Here is a 22,347-nt window from a genome sequence, read left to right as displayed (position 1 = left end):
CCCACCCCCCCTGATGATAATTATTCATACTACAAATTGAAAGAGGCCATGTTGGGAAGGACATCAAAAAGCCATGCTAAATTAGCTTTTGGGCAGTTTTGATGTGCACTGTACAGATCACAGGATTATTGTTAATATTGTAGATGCATTAAATGAATGTGTGTATACAGAAGCTGCTCTATTATTCCACTCCAGCAGAATGTGCATGATGTCGGTGCCTTTTGATTCGACTATGTGAGAAGAAAGGCAATCTGTCGTTGGGGTGCGGAGGGTTAAACACTTTGAATTCAGAATAAAGATTGCACAGATGGATGCACGCGCACACAAAAGGTTAATGAATAAATCCTCATTCCTGCTCGGAAACAGGATTATGAAATGTGATGCATGTGTTAGTGCATGTCACACTCACCAACGTGATTTGATGGGAAACCGCATAAATAGAACGCCACTGTTGAGGTCATTTTGCATGGCGTCGCAGTTTTGAACAATGAGGTTAACAGAACTGCTTGATTATTTCTAGGCACAAAAAAACAACCGTGTTAAAAAAGGTTGTGGTTTGGGTTCAAATAAGGATGTTTGTTGTATAAATTAGGTTGCATGAGCTAGAATAATAATAATCAACGGAAATAGATTAACGATTCGATCACAACCCAGTTTGAGATGCATAAAAAACCCAAAATGTGTAGCAATAAGACACAAAATAACTTAAGAATTTTGCATGTGCATCCACCAATTGGTGAGACCATGCTGCAATATGGCACGTGTCAAGTGAAACGTACAGAACTGTCCGGAACATTAAGTTTCATAGTTGGTGCTGCTGGGTCTCTTCTCTGCTCCTTTCTACAGAATAGCTGGATAATCAGCCACACTAGAGCGTGTTGTTGATTCTCACAACACCTCATCAAAGGGAAATTTAGTCCAAATCAATAAAAGCAACCATCTGTGTGTCTTTTTGCTTTGGGGTTTTAAGCATAATTCACATCAGAGGCAGGAGAACGCCTCTGTCAAGGCTTCTATCAGCAAAAATCCATTTGCAGTGTTGGACAATCAAAACCAGACTTACTGTAGATCCCTCCCTCTGATGTGCTTCCTGGTGGTGAGACCTTCTCTCCATTGCTTCAAAACCCCTTAGATGCGTTTCATTTATCATGTCATATCGACTAAACAATTTCTTGATAGCATTTGCGAAAAAGGTCACTTACCGGTGATTAATTTGTCACTGAACTTCCATGAACCCGTTATGGTTGCAGAATTGACCTTTTGGCTTCTCTTTCTCGCCTGAGTTACTATTGCTGTGCGGTTCCATTCTTGCTTGGCACATACTGCAGTTAACCTTGATACAAACACTGTCTTCAGCTTTTTCATGCTTCCAGCTGATTGGTTTTTAAATGAAAAATAGTCTTCAGGGGAGACAGTCACCATGTAACTTCCCCAGTTGATTTCTTTAATAAAGGTCATTATTCTTTATGTAGCAAGTTTACTGAAATGTTGCAAATGAGGCATTGGTTTCATTTAATGTGCTAATTTGGATCCATTTCCAGAACAGAAATCCTGACAGGAATAAAGCCAGGTTTTTGACAGTCAAAAGGTTTTCACAAAGGAAATTATAGGTATCTCTTTTTATTAGTTTATGAATCAGACAATATAGTCACCATGAAACTACTTACATACGTGGACAATCAACACCCAAGATTAGTATAAGCTCTTTTGTTTGTATTTGAAAACTGTACATTTGAACAATATGTATATTAAGAGAGGGATTTGAGGATAACAACTAGAGTTATGCACAGGGCAAAATCGAATACCAGTTCTACTAAACATGGAGTGGGCTGGATGTGAATGGGGCCTTTTAACCAAAGCAATTAACATTACATTTCATTTAGCTGACGATTTTATCCAAAGTGACTTACAATAAATGCATTCAACCACGAGTACAAACTCAGAACAAGAAAGTGACGTTTCTTCAAGAAAATCAGCTCGTTCCACCACTGAGGAGCCAGGATAGCGAGTGATTAGCTCGCAGTGACGGACCCACAAGTCGATGGTAGATGCCGAGCAGAGTGCACGGGTGTAAGGCTTTTCCATATCCTGAGTGTAGACGGGACCCCATCTGTTCACAGCACGGTACGCAAGAACTAATGTTTTGAAGCGGATGCGGGCAGCCACCGGTAACCAGTGAAGGGAGCGGAGTAGTGTGGGTGAATTTAGGGAGATTAAAGACCAGTTGAACATCTGCATTCTGTTTTTGCAGTAATGTTGGTAGTCAGCGACTGTTGAGTCTCACACCGAGGTTCCTGACAGTTGGGGTCGGGGCTAACAGAGTTCTTGAAGGATATAGTCAGGTTATGGGTGAGAGCGCCTTTCCCAGGAATGAAAAAGTAGTTCAGTCTTGTCAGGGTTGATTTTCAGGTGGTGTGCAGACATGCACTGCAATATGCAAGTCAGACAGGCAGATAATTGTGCTGCTACCTGTCTATCATATTGGGGAAATAATAAGATCAGTTGGGGGTCATCTGCATAGCTATTGTAGGAAAGCCATGTGAGCGAATGACAGACGAGAGAATTAGTGTACAGAGAGAAGAGGAGGGGACCCAGAACAGAGCCGTGAGGGACCCCATCAGTGAGAGGACAAGGTTCAGACACAGATCCTATCCAAGCTACCTGGTAAGTGTGGTCGTTGAGGTAGGATGAGAAAAGGGAGATCAGACACAGAGGCAATTAGAGCACGATGCAAGTCCCGTGTCTTCAACGTTGGAGGCCGGCAGAATGAACAGGAACTCCACAGACAAGGAGAAAGAGAGAAAGAGAAAAAGAGAAAAAGAGAGAGTTAGTGCATGCATAGGAACAGTGGAGAACTTCACTGAGCGCCAGTAGGGGTCTAGCGGGGCAGAAAGAGACTGAACAGACTGACAACCCAGGCCTGCAGGACCGGGGTTGATATCCAGCTGGTGATGAGTTCAACAGGCTGCAGCTGTGCGTCTGGAGGTCGGAGCAAGAACACGCAAACAACGAGCACATGGCACAAACAAAACAAACAGGGGGATGACAGACACATGAGGGAAGGATAATTGGGGGAACAGAGGTAAACACACAATGGGTCAGACAGGGAATCTGAAACAAAGTAATGCAGCAGGAAATGCTCCTTGACATTGGAAGTACAGTCATGTTGGGTAACTTCTGTTAGCTGGACATGGTCAAGCTTGTGTTAGAGCAGACGAGTTCACGGTTTAGTTCATTCTTTACCATTTAGTTCTTGGTTTTGGATGGTTAAGTCCAGTTTCTTCAAAGTCACAAGACAAGACTTTGGCAATTACAGATCTCTTTAAAAAATCTCACCATTTAAATTTTTTCCAGTGAAAAATGAATGTAATTATGGAGAAAAATATCATTCCCATTCACATCACACCAATGTCATATCTCAATAGCAATATCAGTCAAAACTATCACAGATGGATATTTTTGATGTAAGAGCGCTTTTTTGAATCATGGTTACAATGAACATGTATGTTCTTGGTTCTGAAATGACCAAATGAGAACTCGGTCACTTCTAGTGCCTCAGAATGCATTACACAAGTTATACTTGCACCAGTTATTTCTTCATACAAAAAACTCCATCATAGCCAAGTACACAAATCAAAACCTTTCTGACCTTTTTTTCTTTTCTTAATTATAATTGTTGACTTCCTTTCGCTTATTGATTATTGAAGTCCCTGAATCCAATTAACTGCAACCAGCTGAGCAGGGTTTAGGCAGCGGGCGCCTTGATTGCATCCTGCAAAAAGGAGATGCCATGCGGCTTTAGAAAAGGTTCGTACAAAGGTAATTAAATGCAGCCACGAGCTATTTTATGTATATAAAAAGAAAGTGGTTTCAATATTTATTTATTTTTGGTCTCAAATATTACGAAAGTAAGGTGGCTTGAATGGACTTGGACTGAAACAAGAGGAAAAATGAGAGAAAACCTGAACCTGTGAAATACATATATCTTTTTATTTTATTTTGTATTTTTCTCCAACAAATGCAGTGGTGTAGTCCAGGGTATACGCAGGTATACGGCGTATACCCACTTATTTTTCAGTCAGCATAGCGTATACCCACTTCTCAATCACCGCTGGTGCCATGGTGCGCATTATTTATAAAACAGGGCGTTTATCCTTTGCTGTATGACAGGGCTCTTCAATAGGCGTCCCGCGGGCCGAATCCGGTCCCCGAGCTGCTTTGGACTGGCCCCCGGAGTGTGCTCCAGTAAAAAAAAAAATATACCCACTTCTCCAGGGACCACTACACCACTGAACAAATGCATCTCCTATTTTGCACTTTTCAAAGCCAATGCACCTTGTCAGCTGAGAGCACGAGCCCCACACTGTGTCTGCGAACACACGCTGTATATCATCTCCGGCTGTTTTCCTGCCCGCCTCATTTCACAGATCTTTCCACCGACTGTCCTGATAGCAATGCTTTGCAAACATAGATTCCTTTCGGTCTTTGCTTATTTTATTGCGATATTAAAGTGACGGTTGGTGATCTTCTTTAAAAGCATTCTTATTAAATATCAAAAGCCTACTCTGCTTCATGGTCTATTTGACTATAAATGGACCATTATTTATCAATTTCTTATGAGACTTCTATACAATTTGACTTTTTGCCACCAGTAGAGCGAATGCAGGTTTTAAGACATTTCTGCATTGGCTTCACTTCATCTTGGCGTCTTTCCCGCTTGCGACTTTTGTAACTACTTTCATTGGAGTAGAGTTGGCACCACATTGGCTGGGTTTTTCAGTTGGATAATTCAATACAACTGAGCCTACTCTTGCGGGTTTCTCAAGATTAACGAAGCTAGCCTTTAAATATAACCATTTATCACTATATAACAATTTATATATATATATATGTGTATATATATGTATATATACATATATATATATATAATTCAATACAACTGAGCCTACTCTTGCGGGTTTCTCAAGATTAACGACGCTAGCCTTTAAATATAACCATTTATCACTATATAACAATTTATATATATACAGTATATATATATGTATATATATATATAGCAGTCACATCACCGTCACACTATCCCTCCTAAGGAGCAGAAATAAATTGTGCTGTTGCTCAAGCAGTTTTCTTGAGCTCTGATTTTTGGAAACATTTGAGAGAGAATGATCCTATTTGCATTGTCAAGCGTAGGACAAGCTTTTCTTCAGAAGACTGAGAGGGTAAATCAACACTGAATTACAGAGCGGCTGTCTGTGGGCTGACATGTTTAGCCATGTTAGCTGTGCCGTAATCAGTGATGTCACAGCAGGTTGCTCGCTTCCGACAGCTGATAGATCACTGTGGCCAAATGTGTAACATGAATGCAAACGGCAATTAAATGGATATGAAATAGATCCTGAGCCCCCCCCCCTCCCATTGCCACTTTACTGGAGAGGTCAACGATAATTGTTGCGATGGAGACCAATCAGCAACGTAATCTTGACATCTTGTGCCAGTTAATTACATGTTCTCTGCCTCGACTTGATGAAGGTGGCATGCCTTTACACTGCTTGTATAGCATATATTGTGTGTGAGCAGGCAGCTGCAACATTACTGGCTAAGTTTTCAGACTAGGTGGTGACATAGGACTAGATTTCCACTCCACTAAATTCAGTGGCGGGCCGTGGGCCTGGGGCCTGGGCCTTCAGTGAGGTCCGACCTACAGTCCCACCCGAATTAATCCACCTCTTATTACTATCATTATGATGCCATGGCTCTAGACCAGGGCTGCTCAATACGTCGATCGCGACCTACCGGTCGATCGCGGCGTAGTATTGGTAGATCGCATGACATTAAAAAAAATTGGCCCGCCCCCGTCATTTTCTCTATAGCACGTCTTTGTTCATTTATTAAACTAAACAGCCGTCTGATGTTGATCGTATCTACACAACAGCATGTCATTTCTCTCGGCTCTCCGTCTCGCGCGCTGCAGAATGCGCGCATCGGGACGGAGAAGAAGAAGAAGAAAAAAGTCCTCCTTACGATGGTCTAACTTTTCTTGAAAAGTTCGTCTTGAGAAAGGCGTTAAAAGTATATGCTCGACCAAATCGACATCTTCTCCTCCTTCCGCCATTGTGGGTTGAAAAAACAGCTTTGTAGTCCGCGAATTAATTCCTTTATCAAATTCAGTTTCCTAGTTCTGAGGTTCTGCATATACCTGTCCATAGGCCCCGCCTCTCAATATTGGTAATCCAATCAAAAGACGTGCACGCCCTCCGCCTGCTAGCTGCTCCTGTGCCGGTTCCGGGGCCTTCTAGAAGGCCTACAGGAGCCAACTCTAAAGCTGATTGGTTGACACAACATTGTCATTCCCATTCACTTTAAGCTCCCAGCGCCCGCAATGTTGATTCTGAAGGCCTAAGGGCAGATTTTAGCCCCCTGGCAACACACGATGGCTGAATATGATTGGATAAAAGATCTAACATAAAGACCAGCCCTCCAAATCTCAACCTGGGTCTGGCAGCAGCGCAACCAAGAGGAACGCTATGAAATTAAGAGAATAACTCTTACTCTGGGAAATAATTGAATACATATTTGTGGGAAAATATATTTAGAAAAAAATATATATTCTGATGATGTTTAGGCCAGCAGAGAAGGCCTTGCTGGCCCTGACGGCCCGCCACTGACTAAATTCCACAAAACTCTCAATCCCAGGATAATGAATCCCTCTCCTTCCCTTTTCCCCTGTTGTGGATCAGTTTTTGGGTTTATAAAACCAGACCTATTGTAATTATTATTCCCCTCCCATATGCTCCCATTGACTTTTTCCATCCTGTCCCTTAGCAGTTATCTGATGAATAGTGAAATTGACTCCCATACATGCACTGTAGGTTTGTCGACTATGGTTTTGAAACATTGAGTTAGGCATTTGGGCCGTGGCCATCTTGGTTTTTTGCAACCAGAGTGGCACAAGAGGACGGAGCTTTTTAGGTGACCATCATGTTGAGATTATGTTTGGTTTTTTATTAAGCACTGAGAAAAAAGTTTGAAGACGAAAACACCACAAGGAGACTCATGTTCTTCTCCCATTTTACACCATTAATTACAATAATCTGTCATTTAAATAACATGCGTAAAGTGCTTACTTATAGCCAAACCACTATGTTTTTACTAAACATGGTTTTGTTACGTTTTCATTTAGTTTTAATTTAAAACTTTAATCACCATCCAGGATCATTTTAAATCTCTCAGTTAAGCACAGGAATGCTTAATGCATCTATAAACATAACTCGGGGATAGTTCAGAGAGAATACAGTTTTAGACAATTGAAATATGGATGCATATTTTTCTTCAATTAGTTTCTAAGTGAATCTGGGCCTTGGGCAGTTTTGAAATAAAGACCGGACATTACTTTTCTTTTGAACTCAACGACTGGAGTGTAATTGCATCCATTAATGAACATACACATATCTCACATTGTGCCAGAACACTCTCCGCTGTCCCATTAAGAAATGCTCTCAGCCCCTTTAGAGGGGAAGTCAAACAATAAAGGAATATACTGTTAAATAGATTTGCGATGCAATATTAACACGACTGAGAACAGCTGTTAAAGCAGAGCATATTTCTCATAATGGGAATAGCTTATCTTTGAAGAGGCTCGGAGTATTACTGATATTATCAGTATATCATGGAGACTGCAAAGCATCGTACCAAATAAAGACACTCCGTCCGATGGGTGAAAAAAACTTCAGACAATCTTTTTCTGTGTTGAGTCTAATTCAGAATGACTAGCAACCAAGGAAAAGATAGCTGAAGAAGAAACCAAATCTCTCTCTCTCTGTAACTCTCTCTCTCTCTCTCTTTGGGATTGCGAATGATGTTGTCATCTTACTACATAGCTAGCTACCTAGAAAAAGTAGTGACAGAAAATAGCAACGAGCATGTACATTTGCTATTATTGATGCCTCATACGACGAACATAAGTAAACAAGACTACCAGGGAGGAGGTTAGCTGTTTGTCCTCTCTGGGAACTGACACAAATCTACATATGTTTGATCAATGTGAAAAATATTTACTGCTTCTCGCAAGAATGACGACAGCGGAACATTACCACGATGTATGTTTGAATGAATAAAGTGAAACAAAAAGGATTTGGAGCACCTTTTCAGTGCTTCGTTATCACATTTATGTGAGAACATCCAATCATGAGAAACCATGTATAATTTAGTGAAGTAAACAGAAGCAATCCATCTTGTACGTTTATTTTTGTATGTCTATTTTTATAGTTGTAGAGTAGAAAGCAATTGATAGAGCAGGCAGGGTGAGACGTGTGGAGAATTGTTTCAGGTTTTAATGGTTTGGATTCAATCATATGCCGTTTATATTGTGTATTCAACATACTGGGCCTCATGCATCGGATTTATCCAATTCAATTGACTTGATCATGTTTATTTCTATACATTTTGCCCGGTGAGAAAATGTTCCAGTCTTTCCTGCTTGTTTAGCATTCTGGATAGACACAGTCTGTCTTTCCCAGGGACAGTCAGTCTGTGGCAGCGTTTTTCACTGTTCATTGACACCCCCCTCTTCCATCTCTAGATGTATCGGTGAGCCTGTTGTCCCTGCTGGTGACCACCTGTGGTCTGGCTCTCTTCAGCGTCTCCCTCTTTGTCTCATGGAAGTTATGCTGGGTGCCACTGAGTGGCCGCTTCCTCCCAGATGTCCTCAAGGGGGCGCACTTCCTGGGAGGAGACCAACAACCCGTCCTCACAGAGGTAAGGAAGAGAGCTTCACATTCAACCTTCACATACTAAGTGAAAGTATTCATATGTTGAGCAATGTTTAGTCCGTCATATGACTTATTTATATTCATCATAAACTGTATACCATTTGGATGGAGTCTCTGTGATGTCACCCATGTGTTTCTGAAGAGCCATTGTTAAGCTCAGAGTAGGCAGCTCCAGCCCCTTGCCCTCACATGTCACTCAAAGTTCCCACTCACTTTAAGCTTTGTTACAATTCGAACAGATGGGTTACATTGAAATTCATCCTCGTAAAAGGTTAAAACCGTTGTCTTGTACCAGGCTCTGCTGTAGTCAGGCATTTTACCATGGGTGTCTCTGGAGATTGACTGGGTTTTGGAGGCACCTCAAGTGCCCATTTTGAGCAGCTGCACGACCTCCGTGTTGGCTTTATATTTCAGCTCTAGGGGTTGCCACTTGGCTTTGATGGTTCAAGTTATAATCCATATATTAAAAAAAATATATATATATATTATTGTATTTTTTCTCCAAATTAGCCACCACCATGCAACACACAAACTCACATCCATCTTATACAAGTACATTTGTATAGAAAGGCAGCAGGAGACACCACCGTAAAACCAACAAAACAATTGGAGTCATGAAGGATTTGTTAAGTAGCCAATTAAGAGCCAACACTAGGGAAGTTTTCCCTATTCCTATGCTATTAATAATTGTAATTGTAATAAATCAAGTGTTTCCTTCAAGCTGAATATTTGTTACGAATAAACAGCGTTTCTTTGAGCTTTGGCCTTATTCAACTTCTTTCCGTTCACAATGTAAGCCATTACCACAGCCCGAGTCCAAAAGGATAGGATCAATAACCAAATGGCATGGTAGGCTCAACTATGGGCTGGTACCACTATTGCGTATTTGCATTGCTGTAACTATATGACACAAGCTGCTGTTGACGTCTACCATATAGGTGGACGTGGACGAAAGGGAGTACAGCGAGGATGGCTGTGTGAAGGAGTCTTCAGGACCCCTCTCGGCCGTGGCTGTTCCAGAGTCAGGCCTAAAGATAAGCCACACTTCGCCTGACATCCCACTGGAGACCCAGACCAAAATGGAGAGAAACCAGTTTCACACTCTGGCCAGGGACAGGGTCCAGAGGCAGATTACTGAGCCAACTTCGTCTGTACGGTCAGTACACATCGAACCAGCTTTTGGCATTGGCAGATTAAACACAGATGGACACACAGTCACAGACACTTAGACCTCTGGGTTCAGAGATACCTCTTCACCACGCTAACAAACATACAATACATTAGGCTGAATCAATCCAAATCGTTTAAATGTTTTTAAATGTCCACTTTTACACTTCGTTTCAGGCACAATTCCATCCGACGTCAGATGAATTTGTCAAATCCAGACTTCCACCCTGCACAGTTCCAGCGCCAAGAGTCACTGTCTGGTTTGGGCCGAATCAAACCAGAACTCTACAAGCAGCGATCCGTGGACGCAGAAGATGGCCATCGCCCCGACGGCTGCGGCCGTCTCTTCTTCGTCCTGAAGTTTGACTTTGACCTGGAGCAGCTGATCGTGAAGATCCACAAGGCCCAGGACCTTCCCGCCAAGGACTTCTCAGGGACCTCCGATCCTTACGTCAAAATCTACCTGCTGCCTGACCGTAAAACCAAGCACCAGACCAAGGTGCACCGCAAGACACTTAACCCGGTGTTCGATGAGGTGTTTCTATTTCCTGTGGCCTACGCCGAGCTGTCGAGCCGCAAGCTGCACTTCAGCGTCTACGACTTTGACAGGTTCACTCGCCATGACTTGATTGGCCAAGTGGTGGTGGACAACTTTCTGGATCTCGACGACTTTCCACGGGAGACTAAACTGTGCCGGGATGTACAATACGTGACCTCGGTGAGAAAGCAACTTTTTTCCATTTTCTTAAAGTTCCATCACTGTGTGGCTATCTCTCTTCCTCTCCTCCTTTGCCCCACTGATACTGCATGTCTTTGTAAAGCCTTCTATTTGTTACCGTTGGTTGTTAATAGCAACCAAATGAATAGAAACACAGATTAGCACTTCAGTGGCACTTAAATGGCTCTTACTTATGGTACTTTTGTCGTTTGACTTCCTTGAAGAAATGTTACTTTCTGAATTATTGTTGTTCTGAGTTTGTACTCTTGGTTGAATGCACTTATTGTAAGTCACTTTGGATAAAAGCGTCTGCTAAATGACATGTAATGTTATGTAGAATGTAGCAGCATGTTTGAGTGGGATACATGTGCATATCTGGTCGACCAGTAGTATCCATACCAAAATAAACCCCATGGCCTTTCTTGAGTTTGGCCAGAATCTGCTCAAACCATCAAAAAGATAACAGAACCCTGTAATGTATGGAGGACTTAAAATGACTTAAGTATAAATAAATAAATGCATGAATAAATACAAGAATAAATAAATAAATGTTTAAATAAATGTATAAATAAATAAATAAATACAGGAATAAATAAATAAATGCTTAAATAAATGTATGAATGAATAAATAAATACAAGAATAAATGTATAAATACAGAAATACAGAAATTAATAAATATAAGTTATAACTCAACAGGACATCATTAAATAAATGTATTTCTACATTTCTGTATTTCTTCATTTATTTATATCTCTATTTATGTGTCCACACGTATTTCTTCATTTATTTATGTGTGACATTTATGTGTCCGTATATTCAAATGAGCTGGGCGGTCCGAACCTCATTGTTGAACAGGATTGGTCAAGTCGGAGAGCAAGACAGAAGCAATCGATCCCTAGCACTTGGATCTGTAGACGAACAGCGTTTATTATGCATTCTTGTCTGTACATTCTAAATACTACTGTTGTTGAGTCACGGAATGTAATTTAAGGATGTTTTCAGCCGAGAAGTTAGTAGTTTAAGCATCAAATCTGTGGTCGGTTTATCGAGATTCAGCCTAATAAGGATATGCAACGGAGATTTGAGGTCCTGCTCTTGGGACCTCTGAGCTCCGGGCGCCGGTCAGCATGCTGTGTGGCCGCCGAGAGCAGCCTGATCTCGGCAGGACTTTTTTAAATGCTCCGCTGGCTCTGACGTCTCCGTAGCGGCTAAACATGAGATATAATTAGGTTTTGGAGGATCTAAAGAGCACAAAGAGTTTATTATTTATTAAAAGATAACGTTACGTCAATTTGACTGAGGGTTAAGATTCATAGCTTCATATTGTAGCGACCCTGGGTCAGGAAAGCTACGAGACGTTGTATAGTTATTACCGTTTATTCTTAGCCTACGCTAAACAACAGTGAACACCGCAACACATTCTACTCCACTGTAAAGTATTTTACAGTGAATAATTGGAGGAAATTCATGAGCAAGAACAGTTGATGTGGTGACGTCACAAGACCAGAAAGACCGTCCTGCGTCCTCGAGAGTCTGGACTCCCAAGACCAGACTCCAAGAAAACATGAGTCTGTACTCAGTGTACTTGGAAATGATAAACGGCTGAAGTCAAAAAGCTGTCTAGGCTAACCTCTGCTAACGGTGAGCTGAGCGAGTCAACTTCAGCTTCATGTGCCAGGCAGAAGTAGTAGAGCACAACACATCAGGTGCATCACACTCCTGTGACCAATCATGCTTCAGACAGAGGTTCGGACCGCCGCAGCTCATTTGAATATACGGACACGTAAATGTCACACATGAATAAATGAAGAAATATGTGTGGACACATAAATAGAGAAATAAATAAATGAAGAAATACAGAAATGTAGAGATATATTTATTTAATTATGTCCTGTTGATGTATAACTTATATTTATTAATTCCTATATTTATTTATTTATTTATACATTTATTTAAGCATTTATTTATTTATTTAAGCATTTATTTAAGCATTTATTTATTTATTTAAGCATTTATTTAAGCATTTATTTATTTATTCCTATATTTATTCATGCATTTATTTATTTATTTATTTATACTTAGGTCATTTTGAGTCCTCCATAGTAATGACAGCAGTGGGAGTGAGATATATCAATGTACTTGAGTCTCATTTCCCCTTCAAGTGGAACTAATCTATGGTGTCAGGATACAGAAACATAGAAATATACTTAGACACAGTTAATGCTTAATGAAAGCAGTAGGAAACACTTTGGGGTACTGGCCCAGATCTACGCTGACACAAGACTGGGTTGGTTTGACAGAGATACTGTCTATATTACATTATTCACTTGGATGCATCTACAAAGTTGGTACATTGAGTAACTCAGTAAGAAAGTTAGAGCCTCTTGCAAGGGAATTACTCATGGTTTGCCGGTCTTATTGAGTGAAGATGGCGATCAGTGTCTCAGTTTGGCATTGAACATTTTTTGGGGTCGATGGGCAAACAGTGCACGAAGACAGTATACTTTGCTCATGAGCAGCAGCAAACAGTGTATGGAATGATCATACATAAACTTGTACGATTATATATTCATTGTATAGTTTATGGTATAGAAAGGAGTCGGACTGGTTATTACAAGAGAATTGTTGTGCTGCCATTTCAATTAACATCTACTGTAAATAAGCTTTATTGTATATCACTTGTACCTTAAAAATATCAAAGCGGCTTTAGCTCAGTGGGGGGCAGCCCTGCAAACCTGGCACCGCAGGGTTCGATCCCCACTCTCCCATTAGTTGCAAGTCAGTGTCCTTGAGCAAGGCACTGGACCCCAGTTGTTGCCCGGATGATGACCGCAGCCCACTGCTCCTTAATAACTAAGGAAGGGTTAAATGCAGAGAACTAATTTCCCCTTGGGGATTAATAAAAGTGTATATTCTATTCTATTCTAGTTGACCATTTTCCTACTTTTCATCCAATATCACCAATGACATTAGAACACTAAAATATACTGTTTTCCAAACATGTTGGTATGACTAAATACATGTCTTGATATTTATACACATTTACAAAATGTTATACAATTATATATATATATATCATTTGTGTGAGAAACCCATGGAACTTGTGTCTACGGACTAGAAATCGGCCCATCAGACAAAGCGTTTCACTGGCGTCGACTCAAACTGTATGGCCACGACTCAAACTGATTTTTTGGGAGAGACTTCAAACCTTACATCAACAACACAGCTGCTTCTCATCAAGTAATTAAGTTCAAAGCTGCAGAAAATGATTGATAGCTGGGTCAGCACTCAAACAGCTCTGACCTGTTATTGCAGCGCTAACTACAGTAATGTAAAGACCCTTGTGGCATAACGCTTCACACAAGCACACACACTCAACTTGTTGTTGCCCAAATATTGCTTTAACACCTTCCAGCTAAATAAGGTCAGTGAATGGGTCAGAAGCTCCTCTGAGGAATCAGACTTGTGAACTACAGCTGTCCCGTCTCCGGTGTCTAAGTCGGAGACGTCCACGTTCTAAATATAATCCCTTATTAATCATCCATTAACCCAATATATACTGCAATCAGCAATGCAAACTGTTGGGCTTTTCTTACTCTGGATATTACTTTGAGCAACTTTAGCATACTTTTGTATGTATATTTTTGGATTATTGCATATTTTGGCCTTTTAAAATATTTAGATATAAGTATAAGTACTATCTTTAAAAAATACAACCTAGGTGCATGCTATCCTATACCTTCCTATATAATTATGTAACTGCCCACAGAGTGTTATCCAATTCAAACTAAACTAAATACTATTCATGGACACAAGTTTTTGTACTTTACAAGAAAAATCATAGATCCAAACAAAGCTTAATCAAGAATCACATTTAAAATTCTTCTCCTCACCTACAAAGCCTTGATTGGTGATGCTCCATCATATCTTAAGGAGCTTGTAGTACCATATTGCCCCACTAGAGCGCTGCGGATAAAGGATTATTTTATCTTATCTTAAATACTAACACATTTTGCCACTATTTCTTTTGGATACCAACACAGGCTGTTGTAATCCTGCTGCATGAAGAGAAGCATGAATTAGTTAGGTCATACAGTATCTATAATGCACACCATTATAATGCTGTTTTTTTCTTTATCTGGTCCAACTGTAATCTCTAACTGGAGTGATGATGTCACTGTTAAACCACAAGGTTACATTCGCCCAATCAGCATCAGACTGTTGAAAAACAACTAACCACAGAAACCTCACACTTTACTGTGTGCACATCAATTGTGTTGTTTCAATTAATTATTCCAGTTACTTCTGCACTTCAACAGGCACGTTGGAGACTGACATGTTAACATTTTTGTATGTATATTTTGGATTATTCAAATGCTGGGCGGTTCAACTATTTTGAACAGGATTGGTCTATTGAAGACAAGACAGAAGAAATCGATCCCTAGCACTTGGATCTGTAACGCACAGCGTTTTTATGCATTCTTGTCTAAATTTTAAATACTACGTTTGGACAAGGATGTATTTAAGGATGTTTCAGAAAGTTAGTAGTTTAAGCATCAAATCTGTGGTCGGTTTATCGAGATTCAGCCTAATAAGGATATGATCGGAGATTTGAGGTCCTGCTCATGGGACCTCTGAGCTCGGCGCCGGTCAGCGTGCTGTGTGGCCGCGAGTTAGCCTGATCTCGGCAGGACTTTTAAATGCTCCGCTGGCTCTGACGTCTCGTGCGGCTAAACATGAGATATAATTAGGTTTTGGAGGATCTAAAGAGCACAAAGAGTTTATTATTTATTAAAAGATAACGTTACGTCAATTTGACTGAGGTTAAGATTCATAACTTCATATTGTAGCGACCCTGGGTCGGAAAGCTACGAGCGTTGTATAGTTATTACCGTTTATTCTTAGCCTACGCTAAACAACAGTGAACACCGCAACTTCTACTCCACTGTAAAGTATTTTACAGTGAATAATTGGAGTAAATTCATGAGCAAGAACAGTTGATGTGGTGATGTCACAAGACCAGGAAGACCGTCCTGCGTCCTCGAGAGTCGGACTCCCAAGACCAGACTCCAAGAAAACATGAGTCTGTACTCAGTGTACTTGGAAATGATAAACGGCTGAAGTCAAAAAGCTGTCTAGGCTAACTCTGCTAACGGTGAGCTGAGCGAGCAACTTCAGCTTCATGTGCCAGGCAGAAGTAGTAGAGCACAACACACAGGTGCATCACACTCCTGTGACCAATCATGCTTTAGACAGAGGTTCGGACCGCCCAGCTCATTTGAATATCCGGTCACGTAAATGTCACACATAAATAAATGAAGAAATATGTGTGGACACATAAATAGAGATAAATAAATGAAGCAATACAGAAATGTAGAGATATATTTATTTAATTATGTCCTGTTGATGTATAACTTATATTTATTAATTCCTATATTTATTTATTTATACATTTATTTAAGCATTTATTTATTTATTTAAGCATTTATTTAAGCATTTATTTATTTATTTAAGCATTTATTTAAGCATTTATTTATTTATTCCTATATTTATTCATGCATTTATTTATTTATTTATTTATACTTAGGTCATTTTGAGTCCTCCATAGTAATGACAGCAGTGGGAGTGAGATATATCAATGTACTTGAGTCTCATTTCCTTCAAGTGGAACTAATCTATGGTGTCAGGTATACAGAAGTATTTCATCAGAAATTCTTAGAATTTTCATCAGTTAATGCTTATGAACATCAGTGGAACACACTCTTGGGTTTACTGCCCGTTCTTACTTCTTGAGTACTAGACCCCTGAGGTTGTGACCTGTGGCCGCGGAAGTGCGCCTCGGTGGTTGCGTTCGTGATGTTCTTATTGTTTTCGTTTGAACTGATCTCGTTTTCGCTGGGTATTCCCAGTCGCTCCTGTTCAACCTGAGAAGAGCTCTGAACTCGGGGAAAATCCAGGGATTATACTATCCAACGTTTTTAACTTCTGGATTATGGACATTTTGTAAAGGCTGATGCTCAACTCTTCGCCCATTCGTGGCTAAACGTTCCGGCGGACCGAGAAGGTCGAGAGCTATCGGCTACGAAAAGGGATTGTACAGCGTCGGCATATTTCTCACAACGTCCGTCTGTGCAACACAACTGGCGATCTCCAGCTGCTGGCTGGAGAATCAGAGACTTCACCTCTCCTCCGTCTGTGTTCCGGATTGGCTTATGGTCATAGACTCTGAGCTCCGGTCCAGCTGTTCAGGGACCGGGCACACTCTCCGTAAAAAAGGTGAGAATCTGCTTACCTAAACGGTGGTGCAACGCTAAGGTATCTACAGACTTCGACGGAATCTTTTCTATGCCCCTTTTATCCACGTGATTCGCTTCATTCATCCTGGCCGATTTCATCGCAGGAACTGACAGGACACAACTCGCGAACAGATACGGTGTGTGGAGCGGACCTTCCGGACTCTTTAGTTATTGTACTGGGATTTTAACAAAGGAAACCTCAGCCACGAACTCCTAAATATAGACAGTTAATTAAATGCCCTACCAGAGAAGAGCATTCTGGACCACTGCTACACAACAATCAGCAGGGCCTATCACGCCGTCCCTCGAGCTGCACTGGGAAACTCTGACCACGTCATGGTTCATCTGATTCCCTCATACAGGCAGAGACTAAAGCTCTGCAAACCTGTGGTGAGGAAGTTCAAGAAGTGGACCAGTGAGGCTCTGGAGGATCTCGGGCGTGCTTGACTGTACTGACTGGGATGTCTTCAGGACTGCTACCAACAGCCTGGATGAGTACACAGAGGCTGTAACTTCCTACATCAGCTTCTGTGAGGACAGCTGTATTCCATCCAGCTCCAGGGTGAGTTATAACAACGACAAACCCTGGTTCCCAGCGGAGCTCAGGAAGCTAAGACTGCAGAAGGACCAGGCATTCAGGAGTGGGGACAAGGACCTGTACACAGAGTCCAAATACAGGTTTAGCAAGGCGGTGAGAGATGCTTAACGACTGTACTCTGAGAAACTGCAACAGCAGCTCTCAGCAAACGACTCTGCTTCTGTCTGGAGAGGGCTCAGGCAGATCACCAACTACAAGCCCAAATCACCCCACTCCATGAACAATGTGCTTCTGGCAGGCAGCTAAATAAGTTCTACTGCCGGTTTGAATGACAATGGAGCAGTCCTGAGACCATCCCCACAGCCCCACCAACAAGCCACAGACCATCAGCCCACCCTCCCCAGCCCATCAGGGGCTCACACCTCTGGAGCACCCTCCATCAACTCAGCGACGCCCTCGTCATCCTGGAGAGAGCGTCAACAGGCTGTTTAAAAGCAGAACCCCGAAAGCAGCGGGCCCGGACTCCGTCTCCCCTCCACCCTGAAGCACTGTGCTGACCAGCTGTCTCCGGTGTTCACCGACATCTTCAACACCTCCCTGGAGACATGCCACGTTCCAGCCTGCTTCAAGGCCTCCACCATCATCCCGTCCCAAAAACCCAAGATCACAGGACTCAATGACTACAGGCCCGTCGCCCTGACCTCTGTGGTCATGAAGTCCTTTGAACGCTGGTCCTGTCACACCTCAAGACCATCACCGACCCACTCCTGGACCCCTGCAGTTCGCCTACAGAGCCAACAGGTCTGCAGGCGATGCAGTCAACATGGCCCTTCACTACATCCTCCAGCATCTGGACTCCCCAGGAACCTACGCCAGGATCCTGTTTGTGGACTTCAGCTCTGCCTTCAATTCCATCATCCCGTCCCTGCTGCAGGACAAGCTCTCCCAGCTGCACGTGCCCGACTCCACCTGCAGGTGGATCACAGACTTCCTGACCGACAGGAAGCAGCACGTGAGGCTGGGGAAACACGTCTCAGGCTCCCGGACCACCAGCACGGGTTCCCCCCAAGGCTGTGTTCTCTCCCCTCTGCTGTTCTCCCTGTACACCAACAGCTGCACCTCCAGTCACCAGTCCGTCAAGCTCCTAAAGTTCGCGGATGACACCACCCTCATTGGACTCATCTCTGGCGGGCACGAGACCGCCTACAGGTGGGAGACTGACCACCTGGTGACCTGGTGCAGCCAGAACAACCTGGAGCTCAACGCTCTGAAGACAGTGGAGATGGTTGTGGATTTCAGGAGGAATGCAGCCCCACCCGCCCCTCTCATCCTGTGTGACTCCCCCCTCGACGCTGTGGAGTCCTACCGCTTCCTGGGCTCCATCATCTCCCAGGACCTCAAGTGGGAGCTGAACATCGGCTCCATCTCCAAGAAGGCCCAGCAGAGGATGTTCTTCCTGAGGCAGCTGAGGAAATTCAACCTGCCAGGGAAGATGATGGTACAGTTCTACACGGCCATCGTTGAGTCCATCATCTGCTCCTCCATCACCGTCTGGCACCCTGCAGCCACAGCCAAAGACAAGCGCAGGCTGCAGAGCATCATCCGCTCGGCCGAGAGGGTTATCGGCTGCAATCTGCCTTCCTCCAGGTCCTGTTCACTTCCAGGTCACTGAAGCGGGCCAGAAAGATTGTCGCCGACCCTCCCACCCTGGACACTCCTGTTCGAGTCCCTCCCTCGGGAGGAGGCTGCGTCCATCATGACCACGACCTCCCGCCACACCAATAGCTTTTTCCCGGCGGTCGGGCTCATCAATGGACCCGGGACTGACTGACTGTCACCCCAGCACTACCACCTCTTCTTCCACCTTCCTCTCTCCTCCTTCTTCCCGCTCCTTCCTCTTCCTCCTCCTCCCTCTTCCTCCCTCTCCTCCTCCCTCCTTGCGTTGATTGTTGTTTGACTTTTCTTGATAATGGTTTTTTTTCAGTTGAAGATTCCATTTGACCAGAGCAAGTCAAATTCCTTTTCATTTTGAATTGTGTGACAATTTGTAACGGTTACTAGTACCAGGGTGCACTGGAACCCAAAAGCACTACACAGAGACAGATGGACCTGGACAGTTTGGTTTACTCAAGTTCTGGCAGGGTCAACAGCACCGGGAGATCGGTCATAAAGGCAAACCAATCCAAAAGAAGCAAGCAGAGAATCCGTAGTAGACTCAGAAGGAGAATCAGCTCTGAAGAGCTCAGCTGGAACACACAAGACAATCTGACAGGGAACCAGTACAAATGAAGGGCTTAAATAGTGAGGCACTGATGAGGGGATGTGCTGCTGGTGAGATGGCCATGGAGCACCAGGTGGATGAGAGCTGATGTGGGCAGCAGTGCAAAATCTGAAATGACCGGAGAGTTTAGTAAACAGGCCGGTGGGATGAAAACAATCTAAGATTTGGTGGAATGTATAACACAATTGACCTTTTGTTGTGCACCGACAGATATGCTAGAGAGGTTCATGTCATTTATGTTCGCTTTCCCTCATTCCAGGCTTCCTGATTGTTTTCACCTGTCATCACACCTGTCTCCTATGCTCATCAGTGTCAGCCCCGCCCCTGATTGGTCCCACCTGTGTCTTGTTACCATGTGCTTAAATTCCCCTGTCTCCCAGTGTTCCTTGTCAGTTCGTCTGGTCTTTTGCCATGATCAGGTTATGTTGTGCTCTTGAAAAGTTTTTGATCCCTCACTACGTGAGCGCTTTCATTTTGTTCACTGCAGAACCGAAAAATAAAGTACTTACAAATACTTTATCTCTGTCTCCCGGGTCGTGCAATTGGGTCCTACTTCCTAAGTGTCTGAGTTCGTAACAGAACGAACTGACCACATTATGGACCCAGCCGACCCAAGAACGCTTCACGCCGCTCTGTCGGTACAGGGCGTGACGATTTTTCATCACGAGGAAAACTGGACAAAGTCAGCCGGAAATACAAGAGCTGAGAGGACGCCAGGCCGGGGTTCAGGAAGAATTATCTACACAGATGCAACAACTGGTTGCCCAAATGAATAATTTTTCACTCATCAACAGACTGCTCCTCCGGTGACGTCATCCACAGCTGAGAATTTGCCTGTCAATACTCCAGCTGACGACCCAGGTCAGGCTGTTTCCTCCCCGTTACGGCTGGCTCTTCCGGAGAGATTTTCCGGAGACTCTTTGAATTGCAGAGCCTTTCTGGTACAGTGTGATCTGCATTTTCAACACAACCCAGCAGCTTTTTTATCTGAGCATGGTAAAGTGGCGTCTATTGTGTCTCATTTAACGGGAAGAGCTGCAGCCTGGGCTACTGCAGAATGGTCTAGAGACACACACTATGTTACTCATTGGCCGATTTCATAGAGACTATGAGGCGCATTTTGACCACTCATCGCCTGCTACGGAGGCCAGCAGAAGACTGTTTCAAATACGTCAGCTCAACCGTCAGGTGGTTGATTATGCCATCGAGTTTCGTACAGCAGCAGCGAACAGCGGATGGAATGTTCCGGCTCTTCGTGACGCCTTCATGACAGGACTTTCGGAACCGATAAAGGACCAGCTGGCTCCACTGGAGACACCCCGGGTTCTGGTGTCCCTCATCGCTGGGGCCACTCGGATCGATAACCGTCTTCGAAAGAGAGAGGAGCGTACGCAACCGAGATGTTATTCCCAGCTTCCAGAATTCGCCTCGAGGGTCGCGCCGCCAGCGGAGGATTTCAGCTCATATTACCGGACGATCAGAAGACTACACTTACGAATGACTCCGGTGAACCCATGCAGCTTGGAAGAACCAGGCTTTCTCTGGAGGAGAGGCAGCGCCGTCTACGGGAGGGTTGCTGTTTCTACTGCGGCCAGCCGGGTCATCAACTCGCTTCATGCCCGGGAAAAGATCGTGCTCACCAGTCAAAAGGAGGGCGCTGGTGAGCAAGTTTCCCGCAGACTTCCCTCCTCGACCTGTTACTCAGGTAGACATTTGTATTAACAATCAGACCATTGACCAGGGTGTGTTAATAGACTCAGGGGCTGACGAAAGCCTTATAGACTGGGGCCTAGTCAAACAGCTAAAAATAAAAACTGTCCCGCTATCTCATCCTGTTAGTGCCAGTGCCTTAGACGGCCGCTTGTTGTTCACAGTTACCCATTGCACTGAGCCCATACGGATTACTATAAATAAGGACCATACCGAGAGCATGCAATTTCATATTTTTGAGTCGACTCAGCACCCGATTATTTTGGGGTTTCCTTGGCTGAAGATCCACAATCCTCACATAGACTGGCCTTCAGGGAAAGTTAAGGAATGGGGAGAGGATTGTAAGGGCAGGTGTAAACTTTCGAAACCTGTTAATGCACCAACAGACTCTAGTAGGATCATTATAGATCACCCTGACTATCCTGATCTACACAAGGTACCTTCCTGTTACCATGATTTAAAGAAGCGTTTAACAAGTCTAAAGCCTTGTCGCTACCTCCTCACCGAGATTTTGACTGTCCCATTGATCTCTTACCGGAGCCCCATTCCCAAGGGGAGACTTTACTCGATTTCGAGACCTGAGAGAACAGCAATGGATGAATACATCTCCTCTTCACTCAAATCAGGGATTATCCGTCCTTCATCGTCTCCAGCCGGAGCGGATTCTTTGTGGGAAAGAAAGACGGGTCTCTGAGACCTTGCATAGACTACAGTCCACTAAATGACATTACGGTGAAGAACCGCTATCCTCTGCCACTCATGTCATCTGCTTTTGAACTGCTTCAACGGCCAAGATATTCACCAAGTTGGATTTAAGAAATGCATATCACTTGGTTAGAATAAAACAAGGGGATGAGTGGAAGACTGG

At 43.3% G+C, this 22,347-nt stretch overlaps 1 protein-coding gene across 1 annotated transcript in view; it reads left to right on the top strand.

Annotated features, from left to right (window-relative positions):
* The window catches only part of syt9b (synaptotagmin IXb), a 54,463-nt gene that overhangs the window by 14,919 nt on the left and 17,197 nt on the right, over positions 1-22,347 (top strand). Inside the window, 3 exon segments of the mRNA XM_056415691.1 lie at positions 8,579-8,742; positions 9,683-9,924; positions 10,113-10,653. Of these exon segments, the coding sequence (XP_056271666.1) occupies positions 8,579-8,742; positions 9,683-9,924; positions 10,113-10,653 (947 nt within the window).

This window comes from Pseudoliparis swirei, chromosome 6, assembly GCF_029220125.1.
Source record: "Pseudoliparis swirei isolate HS2019 ecotype Mariana Trench chromosome 6, NWPU_hadal_v1, whole genome shotgun sequence".
NCBI classification, from domain to species: domain Eukaryota; kingdom Metazoa; phylum Chordata; class Actinopteri; order Perciformes; family Liparidae; genus Pseudoliparis; species Pseudoliparis swirei.
The sequence above is the reverse complement of the archived record's forward strand: the minus strand, read 5'-3'. Positions and strand labels throughout refer to the sequence as shown.